Below are 25,221 nucleotides of genomic sequence, written 5' to 3'. Positions count from 1 at the left end.
GCGAGTTGTTCTCTCTTCGACAACATGTGGCGCAATATTATTGGTTCTACCAATAATCAACAAAATTTTCCTTTTCTCTTAACAAATTTTCTTCTTCCCCTTTTATTATTAAAAATTGCCTTAAAAACAACTAAAGATTAATGTAAGATAATCTTAGTTTCTCAAGCTTCTCTATATGTTCAGAAATAAAACTGTTTTAAGAAAAATACTATTTAAAGTTGTAAAAAGATCTAGAAGAAAATTCCAAATTCCTAGTCATAGTCATAGTCATAAAGTTTTTATATATATTATTATAGATATTTTTTAGTGTGTATATACAGTAGCATCTTTGAATGGACCCATCAGCTAAACCCAAAGCTGTCACTTTAGTGTTGTCGGTAAGAGAAATAATTTATCTTCATTACAATTGGGTTAAGCCAAATTGACCATCCCTTGGTTCGAGTATTTTAACGTTTCTTTTTTTTTTTTTCTTTTTTTTGTTTATGGTGGTGGTGACAAGGTATAGTGGTTGAGATTTGAGAACATGTGATGGTGAAGGAGAAACTATTATAGAAGAAGTGTTGTTTTTTTTTTTTAATAGGTGTACAAAATAAGGATAGACTAACTATTCTAGAATAACTAGATCTAGTTTATATAGAAAAAATAATTTCTCTTCTTCTTTTTTTTTCTTTGGTTAGTTAGTGAGTTATTAAAAGATTTAGGTTAACTCCTTTCTTAAAAAAGAAAAACAAACTGAAACTTATTCAGTTATTTGCAATATACATGTACGTGGGATTCAAAACCTAGAGACATATCTATAAGCTGTTTTTTTTTTTTTGGTTGCATGTCAACTTCCATTCCATTATTGAAAATCAGAGTTTAAAAAGAATAAACGCAAACAAAACTTTAAAACTTGAGATACTATAGATAATAGAGAAAAACATATCAAAATCTCAAAGACGTTGACACTTATTTATGACGCTACGCCTGTTAAGTTTCATGGGCTTTTAAGACTTGAAGCATGGAAGACTCCTTCGCTTGGTAAGGCCCCTCTCTAGTTACGCTTTTGGCAATAGCTCTTTGTAAAGAAATTTGGTTATAACTTACCGATCGAAGATTGCGTACTTCGAAATCACCCATCACCTGATAAATATTGCGTAGAAATCTTTTTTGATATCTTGGCCAATCTCACTGATTTAAGACTTTCGTCATTGCTGTTACATTTTTCTGACAGAAGTTCCACTCGAGAATATGCATAATATGCAACCCTCTTCCAGACCCCAACATATAGGCTCAATAGTTGGTAGAAACAAATACAACCGAAAAGAACGTAGCAACTTTATTCATTTGCATTGCCGTACACCTAATAAACCGCATCCAAAGGAGATCGAGTTCCAGAGGATAGAAGACGTTCTTTACTTACACAGCAAGAGCACATGACAAAAATGACCCATATAAGTTTTGTGATAAGATTTTGTAAAGGCTTGAGTTTATTCAACTGATCATTATGTCACTTCATACTTCGTATATTTTTATGTCCCAAGACTGTTGAACTAATAATCAATGAACAAACCCGACTTTTTCTAAAAAAAGAGAAAATTATTTCCATTTCTTCACTCACAATAGGATGAATAATCACACAGATCAAATCAGATCCATTATATAATTAACAACAGTCATAAAACTGAAGAAAAAAAGATAGAAAAATGAATCCCCTTATCATTTGTAAATAATCAGGTCCGGTAAGAAGGAACGTCAAAGATCGTCGGCAGAGTAAGGATGAATAAAAGCACCGTTCATTTGCCAGACCTTAAACGACGCAGTAACGGTTGCATCAATAGCGTTATTGAACAAGAAGAGCTTTGTAGCTCCATAGATGGCTTTGGTCGGATATACTCTTGAGGTAATACATGTTTTTCCACCTTGTGCGAATCCTTCTACTATCGAATGATCCACCTAATAATTTTTTTTTTAAATTAATAACAATACGATTAAATTAGTTTTACTAATATCTGTAATGATATTTTTAATTAGGTTAATGTTTTTAAGGATATGATATATTACCAAGATTCTCATTGTCAATTTCTCTCCTTTTAGGACCGGTACGAAGCTTCCATAAACTGGTTTCACCACATCGTTTGCCATGGTCGACCTATCAAAAGAGATTTTGATTAATTAACCATATATATTTATTTTTAACCCATTGCTTAAGTATTGTGACTAAAGAAAAATGCATTTGACAGAAATTAGAAAGTACTTAATTTGTATAATCAAATAGTCTATTAATTATATATACCTTGAGGTGTCAGTGCAGAAGAAAGTCTTGAGTTTTGAATCTTTTCCCTTAGTCACGTAGAAGTAAACAGGAGTGTGTTCTGACAAGCTTTGGTCAGCGAGAACAGAGAATCCGAAAGGTCCTAAAGCCCCACGCACGGTGGATCCACCACCGTTTTGGCAGCTAAATTCCTCGTCGGCCTCCACGGAATCTTCTCCAAGGATTATTTCGAGATCGTCCTTCTTGATCGTGAACTCCGCCTCTATATCTAGCTGAGCCGCGGAACCCACATCAACGGGAACCACCGTCCCTGGTCCAACCTTCATGTGGAATTTCTTGTTACTTAGTCTCAAAGATTTGATTTCCTCAACTGGCCATTGGACTAAGTTTTTCCCCGTCTTCGTGTCCAAGACAACAGTTCTTGGGATTCCCTGATCATAGGTAAAAATAAATAAATTTAAGTCCTATCTTGGATAACAAGTAACACGAAGCCCTAACTTTCATAGCACGTTTGACGAAGAAAACATACCTGAACAGATGACCAACCCTTCTGTACATCAGCAGCTTCACTGTCAGATTCACCGATCCAACCCCATAAGATTCTCCTTTTCTTATTTTGATCGTAAAACGTCTTTGACGCATAGAATTTCCCGTAATCGTATCTCAAACCAGTACTGATCCCAACATCGATAGAAGGATTATCCGGGACCCATGTACCGTTTGAATCATCATAAGTCCCAATGGCATAATGATCAATTCTAGTGTCGTCCATGCTAGCCTTCACGATATGCTTTACATCAGGTCCTTTAACCGAAGTATCGAGCCCATTGACTTTAGTCTTCGACACCGGGTAAAAATCAACGCACTCCCACATTCCGGTGTTGGGCACTTGGTGCAACAAAGTCTCATGTTTCTCGTAGGTTTTGAAATCGGTGGTGTCATAAACGAGAGATATTCCGGTTCTATTGATTTTGGAGCCGATGGTGATTCGCCATTTTCCAGATGATGTCTTCCAGGCTGTGGTTGGGTCACGGAAGTCCTTTGCACCAATTCCTGGAGGCGGTACGAGAACCGGATTGCCGGAGAACTTGGTCCATTTCAGTAATAGTGGGTCGCTTGGGTCCTCAGGATAAGCAAGGTTTTGAACCTAAATAATAATCATTATTATTATTGATCGATTGGTCACCAAATATATATTGAAGATAATTTAAATGAAAAATTAACCAATCGTGATGTTTTTAAGTGCTACCAGTGGAATTCGAAAACAGTACAACGTTTGTTGAAGAATTATTTATTATTCAATACTTGACTAAACAAACAAAGACTTAAAAAAACTCAGTACCTGTACGAATTTGTCAGTGGAACCGGTGTAGAGCATGACAATGGAGCCATCATCTAGAAAAGTGGCTGAACCGGTCCAGACACCGTTTGCGTCGTACCATTGGTCAGGAACCAAGGCTAAAGGGAGATAAAGCCAATGGATAAGGTCCTTTGACACGGCGTGACCCCAAACTATGTCACCCCACACAGCTGCATTCGGGTTGTATTGATAGAAGAAATGGTACCATCCCTTATAGAACAATGGACCTGGACACGTTTAACATTTCATTTGTTCAGGTTAAAATAAATGATACTAACATACGTTATAAAGCACAAATATCTTTCACCATTTTTTTTTTTTAAATTACCGATGAAGTATAGCATTCAAAAGTATAATTATGACTAATGTAATCATTTTTTTACCGCCTAACTTTGAATCGAAATTATCGTAAAATTTATGTATCCGCCATTTTTTTTTTAAATGCTGAAATATGTTTTAACGCAATAGAGAAACACGTTTTACTAAAACACAGTTACACAGCCATAAGGTACGACGTTTCGTAACTTCAATAAGCTGCGACTACTGTATATTTGTGGCTTTTGTGAGGACGAAAAAGAAAATTATGACGTTTCAGTTGCAATTGGGTTAAATATTGGAACGAGTCAATTGGGATCACAAACTAGTCTGTCAAAAACACAATAATTAATGGTCAGCAATGATTTCTACAATATGCACATGACTCACGTGGTGTATGCAAAACAGGCAAAAACAAAGTAAACTAATTGGCTTTAATGACTCTCATCTGTTCAGATTTTGTCTTTGTACTTTTCATTAAAAAAAACTTTTAGGTGTAAATTAATGATTTTCATTTGCAACATTTCCTTTTTCCATTTTATCCAAAGACAAGTATGATTTGTGGTCCGTAAAGGACGTGCCGTGTTGTCATATATCTACCAATAACCTTTTATGGGTTTCAGATATATGATATATCTATCAAGTTGTGTAGCCAATCATCCTTTTTATAATATGTTTTCCATATTTTAAATAAAACAAGGTCAAAAAATAAAAAAAAAAAGGAAAACTTTAGATTTTAGAAACACCAAAATAGAAAACTTCAGTGTAGGATCTAGAGCTTACCGTTAGGATCTGAAGACGAAGAATCCCGAAATAAATTTGTCAGCCATTGGATAGGAAAAAACAAACAAATAAAAAACATAAGAACATTAGAAATGTTATATGATCTATATATTCTGAAAATTTTGATGAAATTTTTAAATTTAAAGTACGTTATCCCTATTGAGTATTTACTTAAAATCTTGTTCCTTAAGTCATGGTCTCATAAATGGTTATGAAACTTAAATCTATAGAAAAGCGAAAAATAAACATTAATTCTTTGGTAAAGATGAGACACTTTTTTTTAGCTATTTTAACTATATAAAATTGTGATTAGTTAATCAATTATTCGTAGCTGATAAAATAGTCTTACGGAAAGAAATGGTGCATACCGTTCATCCAATTTTTCTCAGGCTGGAAATGAAACGCCGTACGTTGCCACGACAACATAGTATTGTTCCACGGGAACGCTTCAGTTTTACCATCATCCGATAATCTCCAAACCCCATCGTTGCTCTTCTCCGACACGCCAGCCAAACGAGCACGTGACTCCGTGTATGTTTCATCCTTGGCGCCGTTTTGTGCGGTGGATCCGTCGTGCGTGACGATGAGAGTTACGTACAAAGCGATCAAGAGCAAACCGGAACAGACAGCTAGATGGACTTTGATGGGTCTTTTCCGACGAGTCTCCGGGATCTGGTCGGATCTTGATTCGGATAATGGATCTTGTCGGGACGTGACGGGTAAAAGAGCTTCCGTGCTCGCCATTTTTCTTGTTTGTTTTTGCTTTTATTTAGATTTGATGGTTGTAAAAGAAAATGGCTAGTCCAATATTTATAAATCGAAAAATCAACCAAAACAAATCTCAAAATAAATATATAAAAAAATATTACTATATGAGAAGTTGAGAACTAGGAAGTATATATATAAAAAAAAAAAAAAGACAGAGAGAGGGAGAGATCTGGATTGGGTTGGCAAATTATAGAGATGTGATATTTAATTTGTATTATTACCAATAAGGTTCAAGTTTACACACGACAAGTCAATACTTTTTTTTTAATATAATAATTATTATTCATTACCTTAAGCTAAGTAGATTTAACTTAAGGTCAATATAATGGACCAATTTATGTTAGTATTATCTTTCCTTGTTGCATACATGCTAATATGTGGATTTTATAGAAACACTATATTTTTTACATTTTCTCCCAACATCTAATTAATCTACAAAGATAAAAGTTCTCCTAAATGTTGTCTTTGATGTATTATTTTATCCCATCCTTCATGCTAGTTTTTTAGAAATTAATGTTTTGCCTACCATTAGTGGAGGAGGGGAAATATAATCACAGTTGAATAATTTAATAAAGTAGTTGTGAAGAACTGTTACCCCATATTTTAGTTCTGATTGCCCACATGTATAAAACCCACGTTTTAATCAGTATCTATGATATATGGGCCAACCCAAATTTATGTGTATTTAATTTGTACCATTTCCCTACTTTCCGAAAATAAGTAGCAGTCGTTTTCAAATAAACATAAAAATTAAAATTCTCGTTGAACTGTTTTGTTCATACCAAGCCCGCAGAAGACACGTCGCACCTCCAACTTTTAAGGATGGGTAAAATTTTAAAGAGGTTTTTCAATTCGATTGATATAGTTCTTACTGATATGCGGATAACGTACGGTTGAATGGTTGATGTTGATTTTTTTTTACTCAAAGAAATTTATATTGATTCAAACAGAATTAATACAAAGAGATTCAACTAGCCAAATTGGTTTTGATACAGACTCAACATAACAATCCACATTTTGACAACCCAGTTTTGCTAGAGAATGAGCAGCTACATTACGTTTCCTATTTGTGAAAATACAAGAAACATGTTGGAGTTTTGAAAGCCATAGCTGTGTATATCTCGGCGAAGGTTTGTGAGTGAAGCATTATGAATACGTCCATTTACTAAGTTAATCAGGTTCTCACAATCTCCTTCGAAGACCATTGTGCTATATCTCGAATGGTTGATGTTGACTGAAAATTATTTTTTGTACGATTATTTTTTTTCAAATGGTGGATCATCATTTTTAAAACTAATTCATATATAAAGACTTAACTATAAGGTATAACCCAATGGCGACAAAAAAAAAAAAACTTTCAATAATTGTAACTTTAAAATTTCAAAGATAATAATAAGTGATGCAAATAAATGTAAATATATTAAACACGTCTGAAAATATATACTAACACTTGTGTCTTAAGGCAGGCCACATGATTTTTATATAATATAAATAGAATATCTTATCACGATCATGTCAGACCTGTATCATCTAACAATGGTGATTCGTGAAGATAAATGAACTTCGATTACGACAAAAAAAAAATTAAACTTCGATTTGTATTTCCTTTTAATATTGAATTGATCCATCACGTGAAAAGATCTTCAAAATGCACTTTGTTTAAGTAAACGAAATTAGAAACTTATTAAGCGTAGCAGGAAACTAAATCGAACCTACGTTTGGTTTTTCCTATTTGGTAATCTGAGTTTCACTTTTCGGTTATCTGAGTATAATTTTTGGTCGACAATCTTTATGGCTCAAATTAAATGATTAGTTTGTCCTAATTATACTTATTGAATGAGTTTAATATGTCATTTTTGTATGCGTATAACTAAATTATCAAATGGAGGTTTTAGACGACTCGTCATGCTATTTAAGAGTGGCATAACCAAAAATTTGTTCATAATCAAATTATTTTTTTAGAAGAGCATCTAAACCAAATTATCAAATGAAGTTGTATTTATATCATATCATGGATATTTTTTTTTAGACAAAAATTACGAATAACGTATTGAATTTCATTCAATATTTGTTTTTATTGAAATCTATGTAGTTTTTAAGAACTTTTGTAAAAGCAATGGCTTGTTTTCATATATATATATTAGCCAATTCACTCTTAAATTGAAACACACTAGCTGATCTCTTTCACTAGGTAACTTTTGTTACGTACTTACGTTATAATTCTTCACTCTTCCATTATATTTTTGTGTTAGCTATTTAGTTTTCTTTAGTTTTTGTTTGCCTGATTTTTTCTGTACTATATAATTGAATTAAAATAAGAAGACAAGATCTCATAAATTTTCGCAAAAAAAAAAAGGACAAGATCTCAAATAATTAAAATAGACAAAACTTATAATTTGTTGGACGTGGGACAACTCGATCCACATTTAAAAGACCCATTCGGTCTCATGCAAAGAGTCAAAGAGACGTGCTCTTCATAAAATTATCCAACAAATTTTAACACAACTTTCCTACCCATTTTTTTTTTCTTTAACACATATCGGAAATGATTCAATAAAGATGGGTATTTTAGAGACATTGTGTGTAAGTTATCTCATCCAATATTTTATAAAATAAATGTATACTTTTTTTTTTTTTTTTGAACAAAAATTTAAATGTATACAAGATCTGATTTTTCGGATGACTTGAATATTTGTATCAGATTGACGGACGACACATGCAAGCAAATAAATTTAGTCAACTAAACCCAATATCAGTTTAAAATCTACGAATATCGTCTTAATTAACTTCATACGTGGCCGTATAAAATTATTTTAAGCTAAATGCCAATGAATCTTGGTAGAATAGTAATAGAGGATTAGACATCGATCTGACTTGGATATGACTCAGACGAACACGTTTTATATTTATCCTTTTTGTCCTCAAAGACTCAAAGTTATCTGTCATTTGGTTCACCCCGAAGAACAATTCCCATTTTTCCTTTACAATATTGTTTTATTAATCTTAAGGTTTTAAAACTAAAAGTACTGAAAAACTAATACAGTTGCAGACGGTTGTGAATTGGGTCTTGGAAGAATCTCAAGAAAACATAATAAAGATATATTTTTGAGGTGAACATCCTTTTAGTATATATATAGTTGTATTAAACATGAATAAACACTTCCACCAAAAACAAAAGAAAATTCAATTTCAAACCCTAAGATACTTTTTATATAGTTGCAATTTTGCAAACGAAAGCGATTTTTTTTATTAACAATCAAAGTACATTACTAAGGAACATAACAAGGGAAGGTACTCTTATTATGTTGCATCAAAGACAACCTAAACCATATCTAGAGTTTCAAACCAGAACCTTCGAGTTTCTCTTGGATGATCATGTCTATCTTGTTCTCCATTTCAGGAGTAAGATAATTCTTCCAATCACCGACTTCCCCCTTTCGGAAATAATCCTTGTGATCCACGTTATTTATTCTTCGGGTTTTGTTGACCTCCAAACCGCTCAGATTACGCAAAGAGTAAAGATCCAAGATCTCCTCCACGGATCCACTCTCTTCTTCTTCCTTAGTAAAAGAACACCCCAAGATGTCCGCAAGTCTCTTGATCTGATCACGAGGCTCTGCTTTCATTTCCTCCTACCTCATGAAAAGAACATGGTTGGGGTCTTCTAAGCTTACTCTCCAATAGCTCAGGACATGTTCCCAAAAAGGTCCATAATAGATAGCTCCGCTACAAAATGATTTGTATATAGACTCGAGAATGCTTCTGTCTAGTTCTATTTTATGCATTGCGCTTATGAAAACCACCACGAGATCAACGTGTCCTTTGCGTTCTTACACATGTAACACAATCTTGCAAGGAGAGTCCTTGAGTGTCTCTTGCATAGTGTGAAGTGGCATGTGAGTCGAGAAGAGCCTAGGAAATGATGAGAAATTGTCCAAGTCAGGACTTGATGAGCTTTCCATATAGATATCAATCTCTAAGAATGGTACAATCCCATGAGGATTTTCAGAGAGAAGAGGATGATCATCAGACGAACGGTGCTTCGATTTTTCAAGGAGGGCGACAGTGAGGGCCTTGAGCCATGTAGTGCCTGATTTGGGGAAAGAAGCGAGGATTATATCGGTGTCTTGCGGTTTAAAACCTCTCTGGAAATTAAGAACGCCTTGGAGAGTGTTGTAGTAATACCAACATCCTTGATACTTACAAAGCTTCTTCCCTTGGCCATCTGCGTCTGAAGAAAGTGAAGAGATCAAACTCTAAGTTTCTTCGCTTATCTTGTCGCCTCTTACGGTCGAAGGACGCTCCTTCAGATCCATTCTTACTTAACAAAAGATGTGTTTAAGGTTTAAATGAAACATATAATAGAGATACAAGTGAATACGCCAATTATACATATACTTTTACTTAGATGGTGCATTGGATTCTCTAAAGTGATTTTTAGTTGAGAAAATCTTGATTTCACACATGACACACGAGTTTTTTATATAATGTTTGAGTCTAAAACCTCAATAATTTGCTTTTTTAGGTAATGCGATTAAATAAATAAAAATATGGTTGGTCATATGTCAACTTCAAATATTGGGATTGAAATAGTTCTCAAAGACGGAAGAAAAAAAGATTAAGCAATTGGAGAAATTTTGTCTTTTAACATTACAAACAAGAAATGATGAAAGAATGCTATTTTTTACTTCTCTTTTTCATTATTAGCATTCGAAATAACTAACAAGTTAAACAAAGTAAACAACAAATGAAACTTTCAACAAAAAGAGAGACCGAATTCAAACAAAATGCGCTTTTACCTCTAGGTTTAATCGGACCAAACAAGACCTATTAAACCAAGTTTCCAGTGTTCCTCGAGGGAGTAAAAAACCTTGGCTCTGAAGTAAACTTACATGTTGGACTTTAGCCATTCATCTCCATCGGACAATTGCTGATCCCCACGTTAAACCGGCTCCAAAACCGGATGTGGCTATGGTATGTCCTGGTTTAACTTTTCCGCTTCTCACTGCCTCATCAAGAGCTAGAGGAATCGAAGCAGCGCTCGTGTTACCGTAATTAGCCAAATTCGATATGACTCGCTCTGGTGGAAAATGAAGCCTTGTAGCCACAGAGTCTATTATTCTCTGGTTCGCCTGCAAATATATTTCAAAACCTTTCTGTTTAACCATTTTTCCAGTACAAAAGATTGAAACTTTCGCCATTTCAACTCGAGTTTCAGCTCCATTATCAATGGAAACTGAATTAATGATAAGTATACTTGAAAGCTCTAAACTTTCCCCCATTCAAGCTTGAATACATATCTATTAGCAATAAGATTTTGATAAGAAGAGTAACCTGATGGAGGAGGAGCCAGTCGATGGCAGAAGCAGGAAGACCAGCTTTTTGCAAAGCAGACTCAATAGATTGAGGAACACATTTGACAGCAAAGCGAAACACCTCTTTTCCATTCATCTGAATACAAGAATATGAAGATTGTTTTGGTGGAAAGTCTCCAAACACCGAGCCATTGGAGCTTGATTCACCATCAGTTTGGGATTCTTTAACAGAAGCATTCAAATGTCTGCAAAACAGAGAATCTTACTGTGGGTTCTTAAGGGAAAAATAAGATGGATGTTATGCCAAGAAAATGGAATGTGAATTTTAATACCTTCGACCGTCCCCATCGCTGTGCACATCAAAACTAAACAACCCATCATCTTCAATATCACAGGCCTGCGCGAAATGAAAGAACACTTCTTTAAAAACAAAGGTTAATCTTCTAAGCCACGGTATGATATGCAATGTGGCAAGCACTGTCTAATGATTATGTTACTTACTAAAGGTTATACTCTGTTTCATTAAGTCAGTGAACATTATATACGAACTTTGAATATAATGAACTCTCGAGACTGTTCAAAGCTTTATAAAGCACAGTACCTGAACAACCACAGCACCAGCAGCGTCCCCAAATAGAATGCAGGTCCCTCTATCCGTCCAATCAACAAACCGAGATAAAGAATCAGCTCCAATCACTAAAACATTCTTAAAACCTCCCCCTGAAAAAAGAAAGCGGCAACAGTTATACACTTATCTTACTAAAGTACTCATCAAGTTTTCATCATAGTTGACTTTTACCCCTTATATGACAAGCAGCTGAAACTAGACCCAAAACAAATCCACTACAAGCAGCTGTGATATCATAGGCCAATGGGTTCTTTGTGCAACCAAGTGCCTTTTGAATCTGTCATTAACAGAGAATTATCACGAATCAAACAACAAGAACTCTCTTACTCCAACGAAGAGAAATTTTAGAATCAAAGGGTCAATAAATACCTGTGGCGCAGCACCGAATAGATCATCAGGAGTGGAAGTGCACATCAAGACTAAGTCAATATCTTCAGGAACAACCTCAGCCATTTCAAGAGCTTTGGTAGCTGCTTCTACTGCTAAGCCAACCAAGCTATCTTTGCCTTCAATAGTATTTTTACAAATTAACGTCTCTCTCCACATCACTGAATGATACTCTTTAACTTATCATAGCAGAACAAACCAATGTTATAAGTTTACCTGAAACAACTCGACGATTGCGAATACCAGTACGAGTAGCTATCCATTCATCATTAGTATCGACTATTTTCGCAAGATCATCATTAGAAATCAAAAGACTTGGAACCGCTGATCCACATCCAATCAATTTGCAGCCACTCGGCACTAACCTTTAAGTGAATCAAAGACCATTTAAATGCATTACTCAAAAGCAAAACTTGTAATAAATTTGGTTTAAAGATCATCTTAAAGCTAAAGCTAAAGACTCTACAATAAAGATGTGATTTTTTTTTAATCCTAATAGCAAAAGAACGATCTTGAATCAATGGGATATTAAAGAATCTGAGAAGAAGAGAAGACATAAAGATGTGATTTTTATGTCACCTGGGTCGTTGATATTGAGAAGGAGACGACGAAGCATCCTTATCGACAGAGCTGAGGGTAGAGCACAAAACCCTGTTAGAGAATCGAGTCGAAACACAAAACCCAGATCGAGAAACTCCAATCGGAACATTGATTCTGCTTCGTAGGTTAGGAATCGAAGGAGAAGTGAAGAACCCAGATGCATTCGCCATTCTGATTGAAATGAATCGAAGAACAACGAAACGAGATTGGTTCAATGCAAAATCAAGGATCTTTCTTTCTATCTATCTCTTTCAGCTCGAATTTAGCGTAATGCCAGAGATTGCATCACCGGAATGAATGAGAGAAGAAATTACGAAGACAAAGATTCGAATTTTAGCTTTTTCTTGTATTGCGATTTTGTGTGTATGTGTGTGTGTGTGTGTGAGAGAGAGAGAGAGAGAGAGAGAGAGAGAGAGAGAGAGAGAGAGAGAGAGAGAGTGTAAAGAAAAAAAATCAAATCTTCGGAAGTACCGAAGCGAAGAGAGGAGGAGACAGGGGAGGTGAGTGTGACAGGTCAGTTTTGAGGAGATTCCAATGCCATTCAAAACTAAACTACTCCCTTTATTTGTTTTTTTTTTCAATCAAACCAAATTTATTCACAAACTGACATGTAACACCCCCCAAATCATGTGGTAAATGGAAACATCAAAACATATCAGTATATAACTTTCTTTGTAACTTGGAAAACGTATTATGAAAGTATTGATTTCATTGACTATCAAAACAAGTACTGCGTGATAAGTCGAGATAGTGATGATGATTCATATGTAGAGTTTTGAGAGGAACTCATGTCACATTTCATTGAGCATTGGCTCCTCCTAGCTGAGTGGTGTGTTAGTTAGTTTTTGTGTATGTTGTTGTTGTTTGCCCGAAAAAGGTTGGTCACTGTAAAATTTCCTATGATACCAAAATTAATGCATCAGGATATGATAAACATAATTTAACTCCATAATATAATATACTATGTATATACACTTACTAGGATGTGTTAATTTTTTTTTAAAAACGGTTGGAAACGCATGTTATCAAGTAATTTGGATGTTTCTTGAATTACATGTGTTACTATGAATATATGGGACATAAACAAAAAAGGTGGTTGAGTACCGGTCATGTATTAGTAGGTGTTGGGTGAACAACTTGAAGAAGAATAGGAGATTAACCAAATCCACTTTTAATTTAATTGATGTGATTAAAATTTAAATTAAGGTGTGGCATAGAAGAAGAGTAAGATTAAACCGAATCCACTTTCAAAAATATAATTGAAGTGAATAAATTTAAAGGAATAAAATTTATTGCCAAAAGAAAATGTAAATGTTAGAAAGAGCAAATGTTGTCATATGTAGTTGGTTGTGTGGTCAGTGTGGACCGGTTTAATAAAAAGAAGCTTCATAGTTTGGTGGCTGAGACCTTTTACGGATAGAGAGAAGACCATGAGATCATGTTTACGGTAACAGAGTAGCCACAAACCACATTCAAACACACAAATCTGTAATCAGACCAAATTAAAGACAGAAATATGAGTAATGATAAAGTGGATTTGGTTTAATCTGATTACAGAGCATGATAAACTATAAACCTATACACATGAACGTAAGAAGCGGTGGTTGGTAGCTTCAACCTCCCATTCAAGACCTTCAGTCCATTCTTTCTCTCGGTGTTTGAGCGAAAGGCTTTTTAGCTTTGGTCATCCTATTGCAGCGATTGTCTTTAGACAGGGAAAAGGACCAATCTCTGATTCTTCAGACCTACAGTAGCCTTCTCTTTGCTTATTAGATCTTCTAGTTGGTCTGAACACTCAACATCAATATATGTAAGAGTTGGAGCAAACATCAGCCACGTCAACTCAACTCCGGTAGGCATATTTAACCTTGTACACACACATCAGAAAGACTCAAGAAGCATGGATTTACCGGATTTCGAAACCGAGAACTTGTGTTGCTTTGAAATGCACGTCATGTGCAAGATGCAACTTCTCAAAATTAGTGTAATCTCCCAACACAAAACGATTCTCCATCCAATCAAGCCATGGACGCAAATCAAACCTAATTGATGAGCTTGGAGTTACAGTTCTCCAATCTTATCTCCCTAAGAGCAGAGCACACAAGCTCTAAACACCCACAGTGATCGCGCAGGATACTCTCACAATGATCCACAACACTTCTATTTAGTCAATAACACTGACTGGACTAGATTTTTCACTTAACTCTATCAGCTCCCATTATCTATCTTATCATCATCACAAGAAATTCACATCTCAATATATAAAGTTGCAACCATTTTCGATAGCCTTTAAAGTATGGTTCATGTGAAAGGCATACAAAAGAAAAGAATTATAAAAACAACTCATAGAAAGCAATACAGAGTTTGAAAGATGATAGAGATAAATAGATATGGAAAGCAGAGAGAGAGAGAGATAAAAAGTTTCCCTTTGGAACAAATTAAACCCAAAAGATGACTTTATCAACTTTGAACTTGCTCCCTTAGTAAGCCTCTGTCAGTACTCCTATTATCAAAATTAACACACACAAAAAGAGACAAGAGGCATTAAAGATGGAAGCAGTTAGAATCCTTGAAAATCAAATAAGAGAAGAGGAGAAATGTTACCATGCATGAAGATAAGAAGCGGAGTTTTGTAGCTTCGTCTTCCCATTCCACATCTTTAATCCATCCTGGAGATTCGTAACTTATGATGCATCCATTTTCACCCTGCTTGCCACTTTTGGAATCGAGTGGAAGCTTTTTCAGATTTGGACATCCCCGTACAACGATTTTCTCTAGACATGGAAAGGGTAGAGGACTCCAATATATACTCTTCAGCTTTGGTAGATTTTCGAAATGAAGAACATTCAGCTTTTGGAAAGGAACATTCCCTGATTCTTCAACTTCACAAGCTTTCTCTTTGTTTATTATATCTTCAATGTCGTATGAATCAATAAACTCAAGAGTTCTAAGATTTGGAGCGAAGATCAGAAACGTCAATTCCCTCAAGCTTCCACAACCCATTATAAAAACGTTGACCAGGCTCAAGAAGCTACATATCCTTCCGATCTTTATCTCAGGGATACGACAGCACTGAATTTTGAAATCCCGAAGCTTGTCCATAGATCCTAAAAGTGATATTCCAGTTGATTCAAGATGTATATTTGGTGATGTTTCAAAATCGTCAGAGATCAGTAAAAATCGTGTATGACTCATCAGCCTAAGAGAGCTCAAAAATTGCTCCAGAGTTGGAGAAACATTGAAACTTGTAGTTAAAATCTCTAAATGTCCCAAAGTTTCCAACTCCTTCACTGTGTGGAGATCCCATGGCAAACCAGATTCACTTAATTTCAAAACTTTCAGATTATACAGACTTGATATACCAGCAATACTTTCAAGCTTTGATGTATCCTCCAAATCCAAGTGAATTAGTTTTTTCAACTCTTGTAGTACCTTCTTCTTTGGCAAACAACGTATGCCAGTTTCACTCAAGTTGAGATATTGCAAGGAAACTAGATTTGATATTCCTTCCGGCAATTCAGAGAGAAAGAAATTACCCGATAAATCCAAAACAACTAACTTTGGCATGTAATTGAAGAATTGACTCGAGATATCTTCCAATTGACCAACGATACTTCCACATTGTGACACTCCCATGAGGAAAGTTGTGAGTTCCATACATTCAGGACTCCCAACGAGATGAAGAATCGTATTCTCCATTAACGACATCCTTCGCACAATGTTCCAATTCTTCACCTTTGGAATTTCACGTAACCCAACACCTGCACGCACAATGAAGGCCTCTTTTTGTGTTCCCAATTCAGAAGCAATCCATAAGGCCATTTCACGAACAACGTCATGCATACGCACAACACCTCTTCCAAACTGATCCTTCCCCTCCATCAACAATGATGCGCGGGCAAGACTACCAATAATATCATAACCCTTGTCCTCAGCCTTTTCTATACCTTCACTTCCATCTATGATATTCTCGCATATCAATTGCTCTATCAAGTCATCTTTCACAATTTCAGCATCTTCTGGATATAAAGCACAATATAGCAAACACGACTTTACCTGCTCCCCCTTAAGACTATCGTAGCTATACTTCAAAAGCGGAAGGATCTCATCTTCCATGCCAAAAAACTCTGCAGCGTATGAATTCAAAACATGTATCGCATGACGCCATTCTTGTACCTTCGTCTTGGATGACATGGTCTGGCCTATGATTTTGAGAGCCAATGGTAAGCCACAACATTTTTTAGCAACTTCTCTTGCAAGTTCGGGGATTCCCGGATCGCTTCCAAGTGTTGTTTCACCAACCTTTGTCTGGAAAAAATCAAATGCGTCATTGTCTGCCAAGCATTGGACTTCCATTGGTTTTTCAACCCCCATTTGCGCACATACATCCATAGAACGAGTGGTAAATGCCAATTTACATCCTTTATGTGTTCTTGGATCCGGAACTCCGATTTCAGCTAAATTCACCTTCTCCCATATGTCATCTAAAAACAACACAAAACTCTTTTCCTTTAAGAATTTGAATAAACAGCTAGTCTTTTGCCTTCTATCCATTTGTTTCCATTCCTCTCCATTACGACCAACTTTCTCAGCGATTTCCTCTTGAATCTCCTCCATCTGTGAGTCTTTAGATACCACAACCCAAATAACGTAGTCAAATCCCCGTCTATCGTTACTGAACTTATTGTTGATTTGTGTGAGAAGAGTTGTCTTCCCTACACCACCCATACCGTAGATACCCATAATACCAACTCCATCTTCCATGAGATGTTTCCATGCCTTCTCGAGCATTGTTTCTTGACCAACAATTATCGGTTCAAGAGGTTGTTCCTCCACCCCAGGCGTTTGAGCTTGCTCAGCGATCACGTTAAACTCTTTATTTTTCAGTTCCTCAACTTTTCCCAACGTTAAGAAAACACTTTTCCCGTAACGGTGGCTTGACAGTAAACTCATAGAGCAAAACCCGAAAAGACACATCCTTTGAAGTTGAACATCTCTATCATAAAGAATATCACTGACTTCTTTTTCGACAATCACAACTCTATTAAGCCATACCTCGAATTCGGCAAGCCTTTGCAGACCTCTGCCCTCCTCAATTGTGAGCCGTCTTGACAAATCATCCCGCTTAGCCTTGAGCTCCTCCATGGTTCTCTCTAGATCCACAAGATTCTTCTCGAGATTTAGAATATATCTTACACTCGTCTCTAGCCATTCAGAGACTTCATTTACACACGGATCAAAGGAGGGTATCGAGAAAGGGAGACCCATTTTACAGAAATTGAGAGATCTGAAATTTGAAGTTTACTAATTTGAGCGTACGTACCAGAGACGATGCAAAGAACAATTGAAGAAAAGACTATTACGTTTTGGTCCACTCGAAATAGTATTAAATTCTCGTTCGAGTGAGTCTAAAATATGAGATACTTTGCATGGTTGAAAAGCACCGACAGCCTTTGCCGACAGTGACAAATTATTTTTTTTTTTTGCTCAATTGTTTTCAAAGAAAAAGAGGAAAATCTTTTAGCTTCGAAAACATCGGATACCAAAATTGTAAGATCTTTCAAAACGTTTTAATTACTTTGGTGGGTACCCGAAGCAGTAATTACATACTGACACTTTGAATAGTCGTTTAAAATTAAATGAAACTGTGTTAGATAGAATAGTCTTCTCCTTTTCCACAGAACGTAAACACACACGTTGTAGTGAAACAATATGAGCAATCATCACACAGTGAGTTAGCAATCTTCTCTCATTTCCCACTATGCATGCCTTTCACTTTCTGTTGTTAACAATATTTCTTTCTTCCAAAAGTATATGAGCCACTTCACTTCAGATGCAGTTAGATCGGTTTGTGTACATATTGTAGAATGTGGAAGAACCCGAACAAGTGAGGGACCAAAATCGAAGCGAAAATCAAAGACAGACTATTTATGGTTGTTTCTTCCAAAAGTCATATAGAATACAGAGGAAGTCAACGGAAGTGTGAACTGAAAAGCTTACTTGGCAATTTGATAAAGACTCTGTTTTAGGTGTTGGAAGCTTGGCGTTTATATAAAGAGCTTGTTTGATACTTTCGGGGATCATGCTTGATGATGATGTTAATGTTGTGTGAGACTTTTGTCTCCGATCGCCATGCATGAGATCGTGAGATAATGTAAAATTTACGTGAGATTTTGTTATAATCTGAAAAACGGAAAAACAGAGAACCAATGATTCAATTCAAATTAAATTTACATACTTTAAAGTACATGAATAATTTTAGAAAAGGTTCAAGCGCCCTCTCCTGCACTTCAATGGTTTTGAGCTTGCTCAGCAATACTTGGAAAATTGCCATTTTGAGTTTCTCAATATTTCTTATACAGTCTTTGAAGTTCAATATTTCTAGCACTAAGAAGATTAGGGACTCTGTTTTCGATAGTCTCAACTCTATTAACCCATACCTGGACTTGAGCAAGTCTATTGCGCGATCAGGCGAAACAGATTGTTTTTGTCATGCAAAAGATAATTAAAGGTACATTACTTTCAACTTGAGAAAAAGTATAGACTACTAATCGTAGCATCTCCCAATTTTCAAACTTTCTTTGAAACAAAACCATTAAATCAATACTTCAAAACTTAAATTAAAAATGAATAAATTGTAAAATAATTATACTAATTAATATTGACATCAGTTCCTGAGTTGAATACAAAAAAATGTTAAGAAAAAGTACAGAAGAGGAGATCTATTTGATCAGTAGGTCAATTAAAACCTAATTTATACTCCACCACGATCTAGTGGTATCGTTGTAACACTTTAGGGTCGAATCCACAGAGACCAAACAATTGCACTAAGAAATTATCAAGATCAAATATAGCTAAGACAATGGAAAAGTTTGTGAATCAAGTAACTATCTAAAAACGGAAAAGTAAACAAATGTTTTTAAGGCAATGGAGAAATAATGGACGCAGGGAATCTTTAGGGTTTATGATCACGAATTTAGATGATTAGATAGGGATGCATTAGACGCTGTCCTAGAACTCAAATCACTGTTGTAAAGCTAACCTACTTTCGCAACGTTAACTATCTCTGCAATGAATTCACTAAACCCTAAACCGTCGTTTGGACCTAGCAAACCAAGCAAGCAATAAAGGTTCAAGTTTGATCTGTTCACAAGGTGCCTCAACTTCAACTTTCGTTGGCTAAGGTCCACCTTGCTCACCTAAGTTCTTTTCCAGCAACTCAACAACACTTTTGGTGCCCCGATGAATTAAACCTAAGATCTTAATCTAGGTGATCAATCTAGCTTAAGCATTAAGAACAACTATAGATGAAGAACAATAAGATCAATCCCTAATCTAACAAATCTAGCATCAATTAATCATAGAAACCCTTCTAAACCCCTAAACCCAACAGTGAAACTACTCAGACATGGAGAAGCATAAACAGCAAATCAATAATGAAGAAAACATAATTGAATTGCAAAAGATTAGAAAATAGGGTTTAGAAATCTTCTCCAAAGTGTCAAGAAGGATTAGAGATCTTCTCCCTTTGCTCTCAATACAAAATAGTCTCAGAAAATAAAGCTTACGTCTCTGGAGGCCGTGCTTCTAACTTAAATATTAAAATAAAACCCTAAAAGTCGGTTTAAAACAAATAAGGAAAGTTGCGTCGGGGACGGGAATAATCGATCTCGAGAGAGGATCAATCGATCCGGAACGTTTTTCTGCTCTCACTCCATCTGCTGACTAGCTCGATCAGTCTTCAACCAATTGGCTCCAGATGCATGTTTTCATCCCCAAAACGCTCAGATTTCATCCAAAGTCACCTAGGACCTGTAAAGACTCACAAAAGACTAAAAGAAATCTAAAAGCACACTTGGACCTAACAAAAGACTCAAAACTAATACAAAAACTATGGTTAAAATCCTATAAAATACAGACACATCCATTCCCCCGGACTTGAATCTTTGCTTGTCCTCAAGCATGAACAGACAAAAACTCAGGAACAGAGAAAAGGTTTGAAAGTGGAAACTCACATATTCTTGGGAACTTCTTCTTTGCACTCTTCATCACATCAAATTGAGAACTACTTTCTGTACTCTGCCCATGATTAGGATCAACACTCCCTACTCTGAACTCCACGGCCTTAGAGAACCTTTAGTCTCCCCATCGTTGTCTCTCTACATCAGATTAGTTAAAGAGTGCGGTCTTACCATGGGAGTATCGATCATTGAACTTAATTGACTCCTTCAACCTTTTATCGCCCAAGACCTCCTCTTATGCTTCCTTTCCTCTCTCTTTTCTCACTTCCAAAGAATTGATTTCTCCCTAATTTTCTAGGGTATCATTGTATTTTTTTTATCAATCCTTTGCTCTTTTCTGGTGGACAGGTTTCCATGAGTTCCGAAAGATGCACGGGTTTACGCACAACCCTCGGTTCACTTCTTTTATTACCTATATCCTTTTCTTCTTTCTTCTTCTTTTTCTCTTTTTTTTACTGAGTATTGAAGGGAAGAGAGAGGGGAAGCATACTTTGTGAGGAGTTGCATATCTCGTGAGGCTCGAGGGAGGAGTCTTGTCCGATGTATACCAAGCCCCAAGGTAAGCAATTAAGTCTGGTTAAGTCATGTCAAAGCTAGAGACAACTTCTGGTTCAACTTAGTGTTCTCCTTGGCGAGTGTCTTTTGGGGCTTGTTGAGACTGCTCATGTGCATTCCAAGCTTCATTCAAAAATCAAAAGTACTAAAGTAATCATAAGAGTGTTAGTTCAAAGCAAAAGATTCCTAGAAATGATCATAGTTTCCCAATTTTTTTTTTCGTTTTTTTTTCAGACACGACAAACTGACTCAAACAAAAGAAACAGCCAAAGAAAACAATATTAGTAACTTGGAGACATCCCTCCCCTGGACTTACTTCACACCGTCCCGGTGTGAAAGCAAAGCTAAGGAAAAGAATGAATCCCAAAAAGAAAATAAGAAAACATGAAAATGAAAAAGAAAGAAATAGAAACAAAAACCGGTGATTTCGCAGCTAGTGTCGGAGTTGTGTTGGCAAGGGTGGGGATCGATCGGTCTCATAATGGGATAGACTGATCTAAACATTATTGAACTTGGAGATATCCGCAGCAAACCAACGGGATCGACCGATCTGTAAGGAGGATCGATCGATCCGAAGCTCCTGGAACAAAAAATTTCGCATCTTCTGCGTTTGGAACCTGTTCCTGAAAACACTTAACACCGGACGTGATTTCACCGTAATAAATCCTAAAACAAAACCAAAATCCTAAGACAAATAATAAAAAATGAAAGGGTAAGCCAGCACAAACCCCATGGGTTGCCTCCCATAAGCGCTTGTTTAAGGTCTATAGCTTGACCGTGGTTTCAGGTGTCAAGTGATGGGAGGATGAGAACTCATACTCGAACGAGCTCTCGAATTCGTCATCTTGNCTTCTTCTTTTTCTCTTTTTTTTACTGAGTATTGAAGGGAAGAGAGAGGGGAAGCATACTTTGTGAGGAGTTGCATATCTCGTGAGGCTCGAGGGAGGAGTCTTGTCCGATGTATACCAAGCCCCAAGGTAAGCAATTAAGTCTGGTTAAGTCATGTCAAAGCTAGAGACAACTTCTGGTTCAACTTAGTGTTCTCCTTGGCGAGTGTCTTTTGGGGCTTGTTGAGACTGCTCATGTGCATTCCAAGCTTCATTCAAAAATCAAAAGTACTAAAGTAATCATAAGAGTGTTAGTTCAAAGCAAAAGATTCCTAGAAATGATCATAGTTTCCCAATTTTTTTTTTCGTTTTTTTTTCAGACACGACAAACTGACTCAAACAAAAGAAACAGCCAAAGAAAACAATATTAGTAACTTGGAGACATCCCTCCCCTGGACTTGCTTCACACCGTCCCGGTGTGAAAGCAAAGCTAAGGAAAAGAATGAATCCCAAAAAGAAAATAAGAAAACATGAAAATGAAAAAGAAAGAAATAGAAACAAAAACCGGTGATTTCGCAGCTAGTGTCGGAGTTGTGTTGGCAAGGGTGGGGATCGATCGGTCTCATAATGGGATAGACTGATCTAAACATTATTGAACTTGGAGATATNTTGCACTTCACCTTGTACTCAATGGTGTCTCTAACATATTTTTGGGGTACCAAGGTGATGTGAAGATCTGGTATCACTCTCTCTATCTTCGGCTTGTCTCTCTTCTTAACCTTCTTAGACCTCTTCTCAGAAGAATGAGTGTCTCCATCCAGGACTTCGTTGACCTCATTCTTATCATCATTCTCTCCCAATATCACGACATCCACCTCCTTCTCATGTTCTACAACTAGACAAGAGCCATGTTGTATAGCTTTATTTGCAGTGATTGTGTTGTAGAAGACCTTATCATCAATGTTAGAGAAGGTTCTCCTCGTATTTGGCAAGTCAACAACTGCTCCCACTGTTGCTAAGAAAGGTCTCCCAAGAATCAAAGGCATAACAGAACCCTCGCTCATTTCCACAACATGAAAATCTGTAGCAACCAAGCAATTCCCAACTCGAACATCTAAATTGTTAATGAAGTCTTGTGGAGTCGTGGTGACAGCATTTGCAAACTTTAGAGAGACCTTAGAAGCCTTCATATCATCAATCCCCAACCTCTCTGCAACAGCCTTAGACATTACGTTCACACTGGATCCAATGTCACAAAGGGAATCCTCAAAGTTCACTCCTAAAATGGAGCATGGAACAACAAATTTTCCTGGATCTTCTAACTTGGGTAGTCTTTTCAAAAATGGAGCATGAATGTTCTTCTCTCTAGCCAAAAAAGTCTTAACCTTCACCAAATCCGTTTCTTCAACCACAACATCATTGTAAACCTTTGCATGGTTGAAAAGCACCGACAGCCTTTGCCGACAGTGACAAATTTTATTTTTTTTTGCTCAATTGTTTTCAAAGAAAAAGAGGAAAATCTTTTGGCTTCGAAAACATCGGATACCAAAATTGTAAGATCTTCAAAACGTTTTAATTACTTTGGTGGGTACCCGAAGCAGTAATTACATACTTATTACACTGACACTTTGAATAGTCGTTTAAAATAAAAATAAAAACTGTGTTAGATAGAATAGTCTTCTCCTTTTCCACAGAACGTAAACACACACGTTGTAGTGAAACAATATGAGCAATCACTTAGCAATCTTCTCTCATGCCTTTCACTTTCTGTCGTTTATATGAGCCACTTCACTTCAGATGCAGTTAGATCGGTTTGTGTACATATTGTAAAATGTGGAAGAACCCGAACAAGTGAGGGACCAAAATCGAAGCGAAAATCAAAGAAAGACTATTATGGTTGTTTGTTTCTTCCAGAAGTCATAGAATACAGAGGAAGTCAACGGAAGTGTGCTGAAAGCTTACTTGGCAATTTGGCAAAGACTCTGTTTCTTCCAGAGGGTTTGGTGTTGGAAGCTTAGCGTTTATTATATAAAGAGCTTGTTTGATACTTTCGGGGATCATGCTTGATGATGATGTTATGTTGTGTGAGACTTTTGTCTCCCATCGCCGTGCATGAGATAGTGAGATAATGTAAAATCTACGTGAGATTTGTTATAATCTGAAAAACGGAAAAACAGAGAACCAATGATTAAATTCAAAATAAATTTACATACTTTAAAGTACATGAATAATCTTAGAAAAGGTTCAAGAGCCCTTTCCTGCACCTCAACTCAATGGTTTGAGCTTGCTCAGCAATAACTTGGAAAATTGCCATTTTGAGTTTCTCAATATTTCTTATACAGTCTTTGAAGTTCATCCTTCGAAAACTAGTTTAGAAACTTTATCCATACTAGTTATACGCGATATGTCTGATGATTCTAATTGCAAATCACTGATCTCTAGAGCTTGTGTACAACCACTGAACTGGTCCAAACCTGAATCTTAACTGATTTCTATTGTTAACACTTCAAAATGTTCCGAGACTTGCAACTCCTTCACCGTGTCGGTGTTGTCTCTAACTCTTGAACCTCGTAGTTTCAATACTTTCAAATTCAGTAGTGCAGAGATTCCAACAATACTCAAAAGTTTACCCGTCCACTCTAAATCCAAGTGACGTAAGTTTTTCAACTCTCGTAAACCGAGAGGTAGACATTGAATACTTGTGTGCGACATGTTAAGATATCTCAACGACACCAACTGTGATAATCCATTTATGTTATAATCATATATAACTTTTTTTGTTACTTCGAAAACGTATTATGAAGTATTGATTTCATTGACTATCAAAACAAGTACTGCATGATAAGTCGAGATAGTGATGATTCATATGTAGAGTTTTGAGAGGAACTCATGTCACATTTCATTGAGCATTGGCTCCTCGCTGAGTGGTGTGTTAGTTATTTTTTGTGTATGTTGTTGTTGTTTGCTCGAAATAGGTATTTCCTATGATACCAAAATTAATGCATCACGATATGATTAACATAATTTAACTCCATAATATAATATACTACGTATATACCCTTACTAGGATGTGTTAAATATATATTTTTTTTTTAAGTTGGAAACGCATGTTATCAAGTAATTTGGATGTTTCTTGAATTACATGTGTTACTATAAATATATGGGACATAAACAAAAAAGGTGGTTGAGTACCGGTCATGTATTAGTAGGTGTTGGGTGAACAACTTGAAGAAGAATGGGAGATTAACCAAATCCACTTTTAATTTAATTGATGTGATTATAATTAAATTAAGGTGTGGCATAGAAGAAGAGCAAGATTAAGCCAAATCCACACTTTCAAAAATATAATTGAAGTGGATAAATTTATTGCCAACAAAAAAAAAAAAAAAAAAAAAAAAAAAAAAAAAA

General features: G+C 36.0%; 3 protein-coding genes and 1 pseudogene across 3 annotated transcripts; all 4 read right to left on the bottom strand.

The window, feature by feature from the left end:
• On the bottom strand, window positions 1,540–5,563 carry LOC104752921 (acid beta-fructofuranosidase 3, vacuolar). The gene is made up of 7 exons (XM_010475186.2): window positions 5,081–5,563; window positions 4,713–4,721; window positions 3,597–3,841; window positions 2,784–3,401; window positions 2,276–2,685; window positions 2,044–2,131; window positions 1,540–1,935 (listed from the first exon to the last, which is right to left on the bottom strand). The coding sequence occupies exons 1-7, from the start codon at window positions 5,454–5,456 to the stop codon at window positions 1,735–1,737; spliced, it is 1,947 nt and encodes a 648-aa protein (XP_010473488.1). The 5' UTR covers window positions 5,457–5,563; the 3' UTR covers window positions 1,540–1,734.
• On the bottom strand, window positions 8,664–9,955 carry LOC104752920 (annotated as a pseudogene).
• On the bottom strand, window positions 10,107–12,930 carry LOC104752919 (3-oxoacyl-[acyl-carrier-protein] synthase III, chloroplastic-like). Its single transcript, XM_010475185.2, has 8 exons — window positions 12,390–12,930; window positions 12,027–12,175; window positions 11,793–11,929; window positions 11,595–11,700; window positions 11,397–11,515; window positions 11,128–11,192; window positions 10,815–11,040; window positions 10,107–10,612 (listed from the first exon to the last, which is right to left on the bottom strand). The coding sequence occupies exons 1-8, from the start codon at window positions 12,578–12,580 to the stop codon at window positions 10,391–10,393; spliced, it is 1,215 nt and encodes a 404-aa protein (XP_010473487.1). The 5' UTR covers window positions 12,581–12,930; the 3' UTR covers window positions 10,107–10,390.
• LOC104752918 (probable disease resistance protein At1g63360) lies at window positions 13,913–17,814 on the bottom strand. The gene is made up of 2 exons (XM_010475184.2): window positions 15,015–17,814; window positions 13,913–14,913 (listed from the first exon to the last, which is right to left on the bottom strand). The coding sequence occupies exons 1-2, from the start codon at window positions 17,676–17,678 to the stop codon at window positions 14,905–14,907; spliced, it is 2,673 nt and encodes an 890-aa protein (XP_010473486.1). The 5' UTR covers window positions 17,679–17,814; the 3' UTR covers window positions 13,913–14,904.

This window comes from Camelina sativa, chromosome 16 (genome assembly GCF_000633955.1).
Source record: "Camelina sativa cultivar DH55 chromosome 16, Cs, whole genome shotgun sequence".
Taxonomy (NCBI): domain Eukaryota; kingdom Viridiplantae; phylum Streptophyta; class Magnoliopsida; order Brassicales; family Brassicaceae; genus Camelina; species Camelina sativa.
The sequence above is the reverse complement of the archived record's forward strand: the minus strand, read 5'-3'. Positions and strand labels throughout refer to the sequence as shown.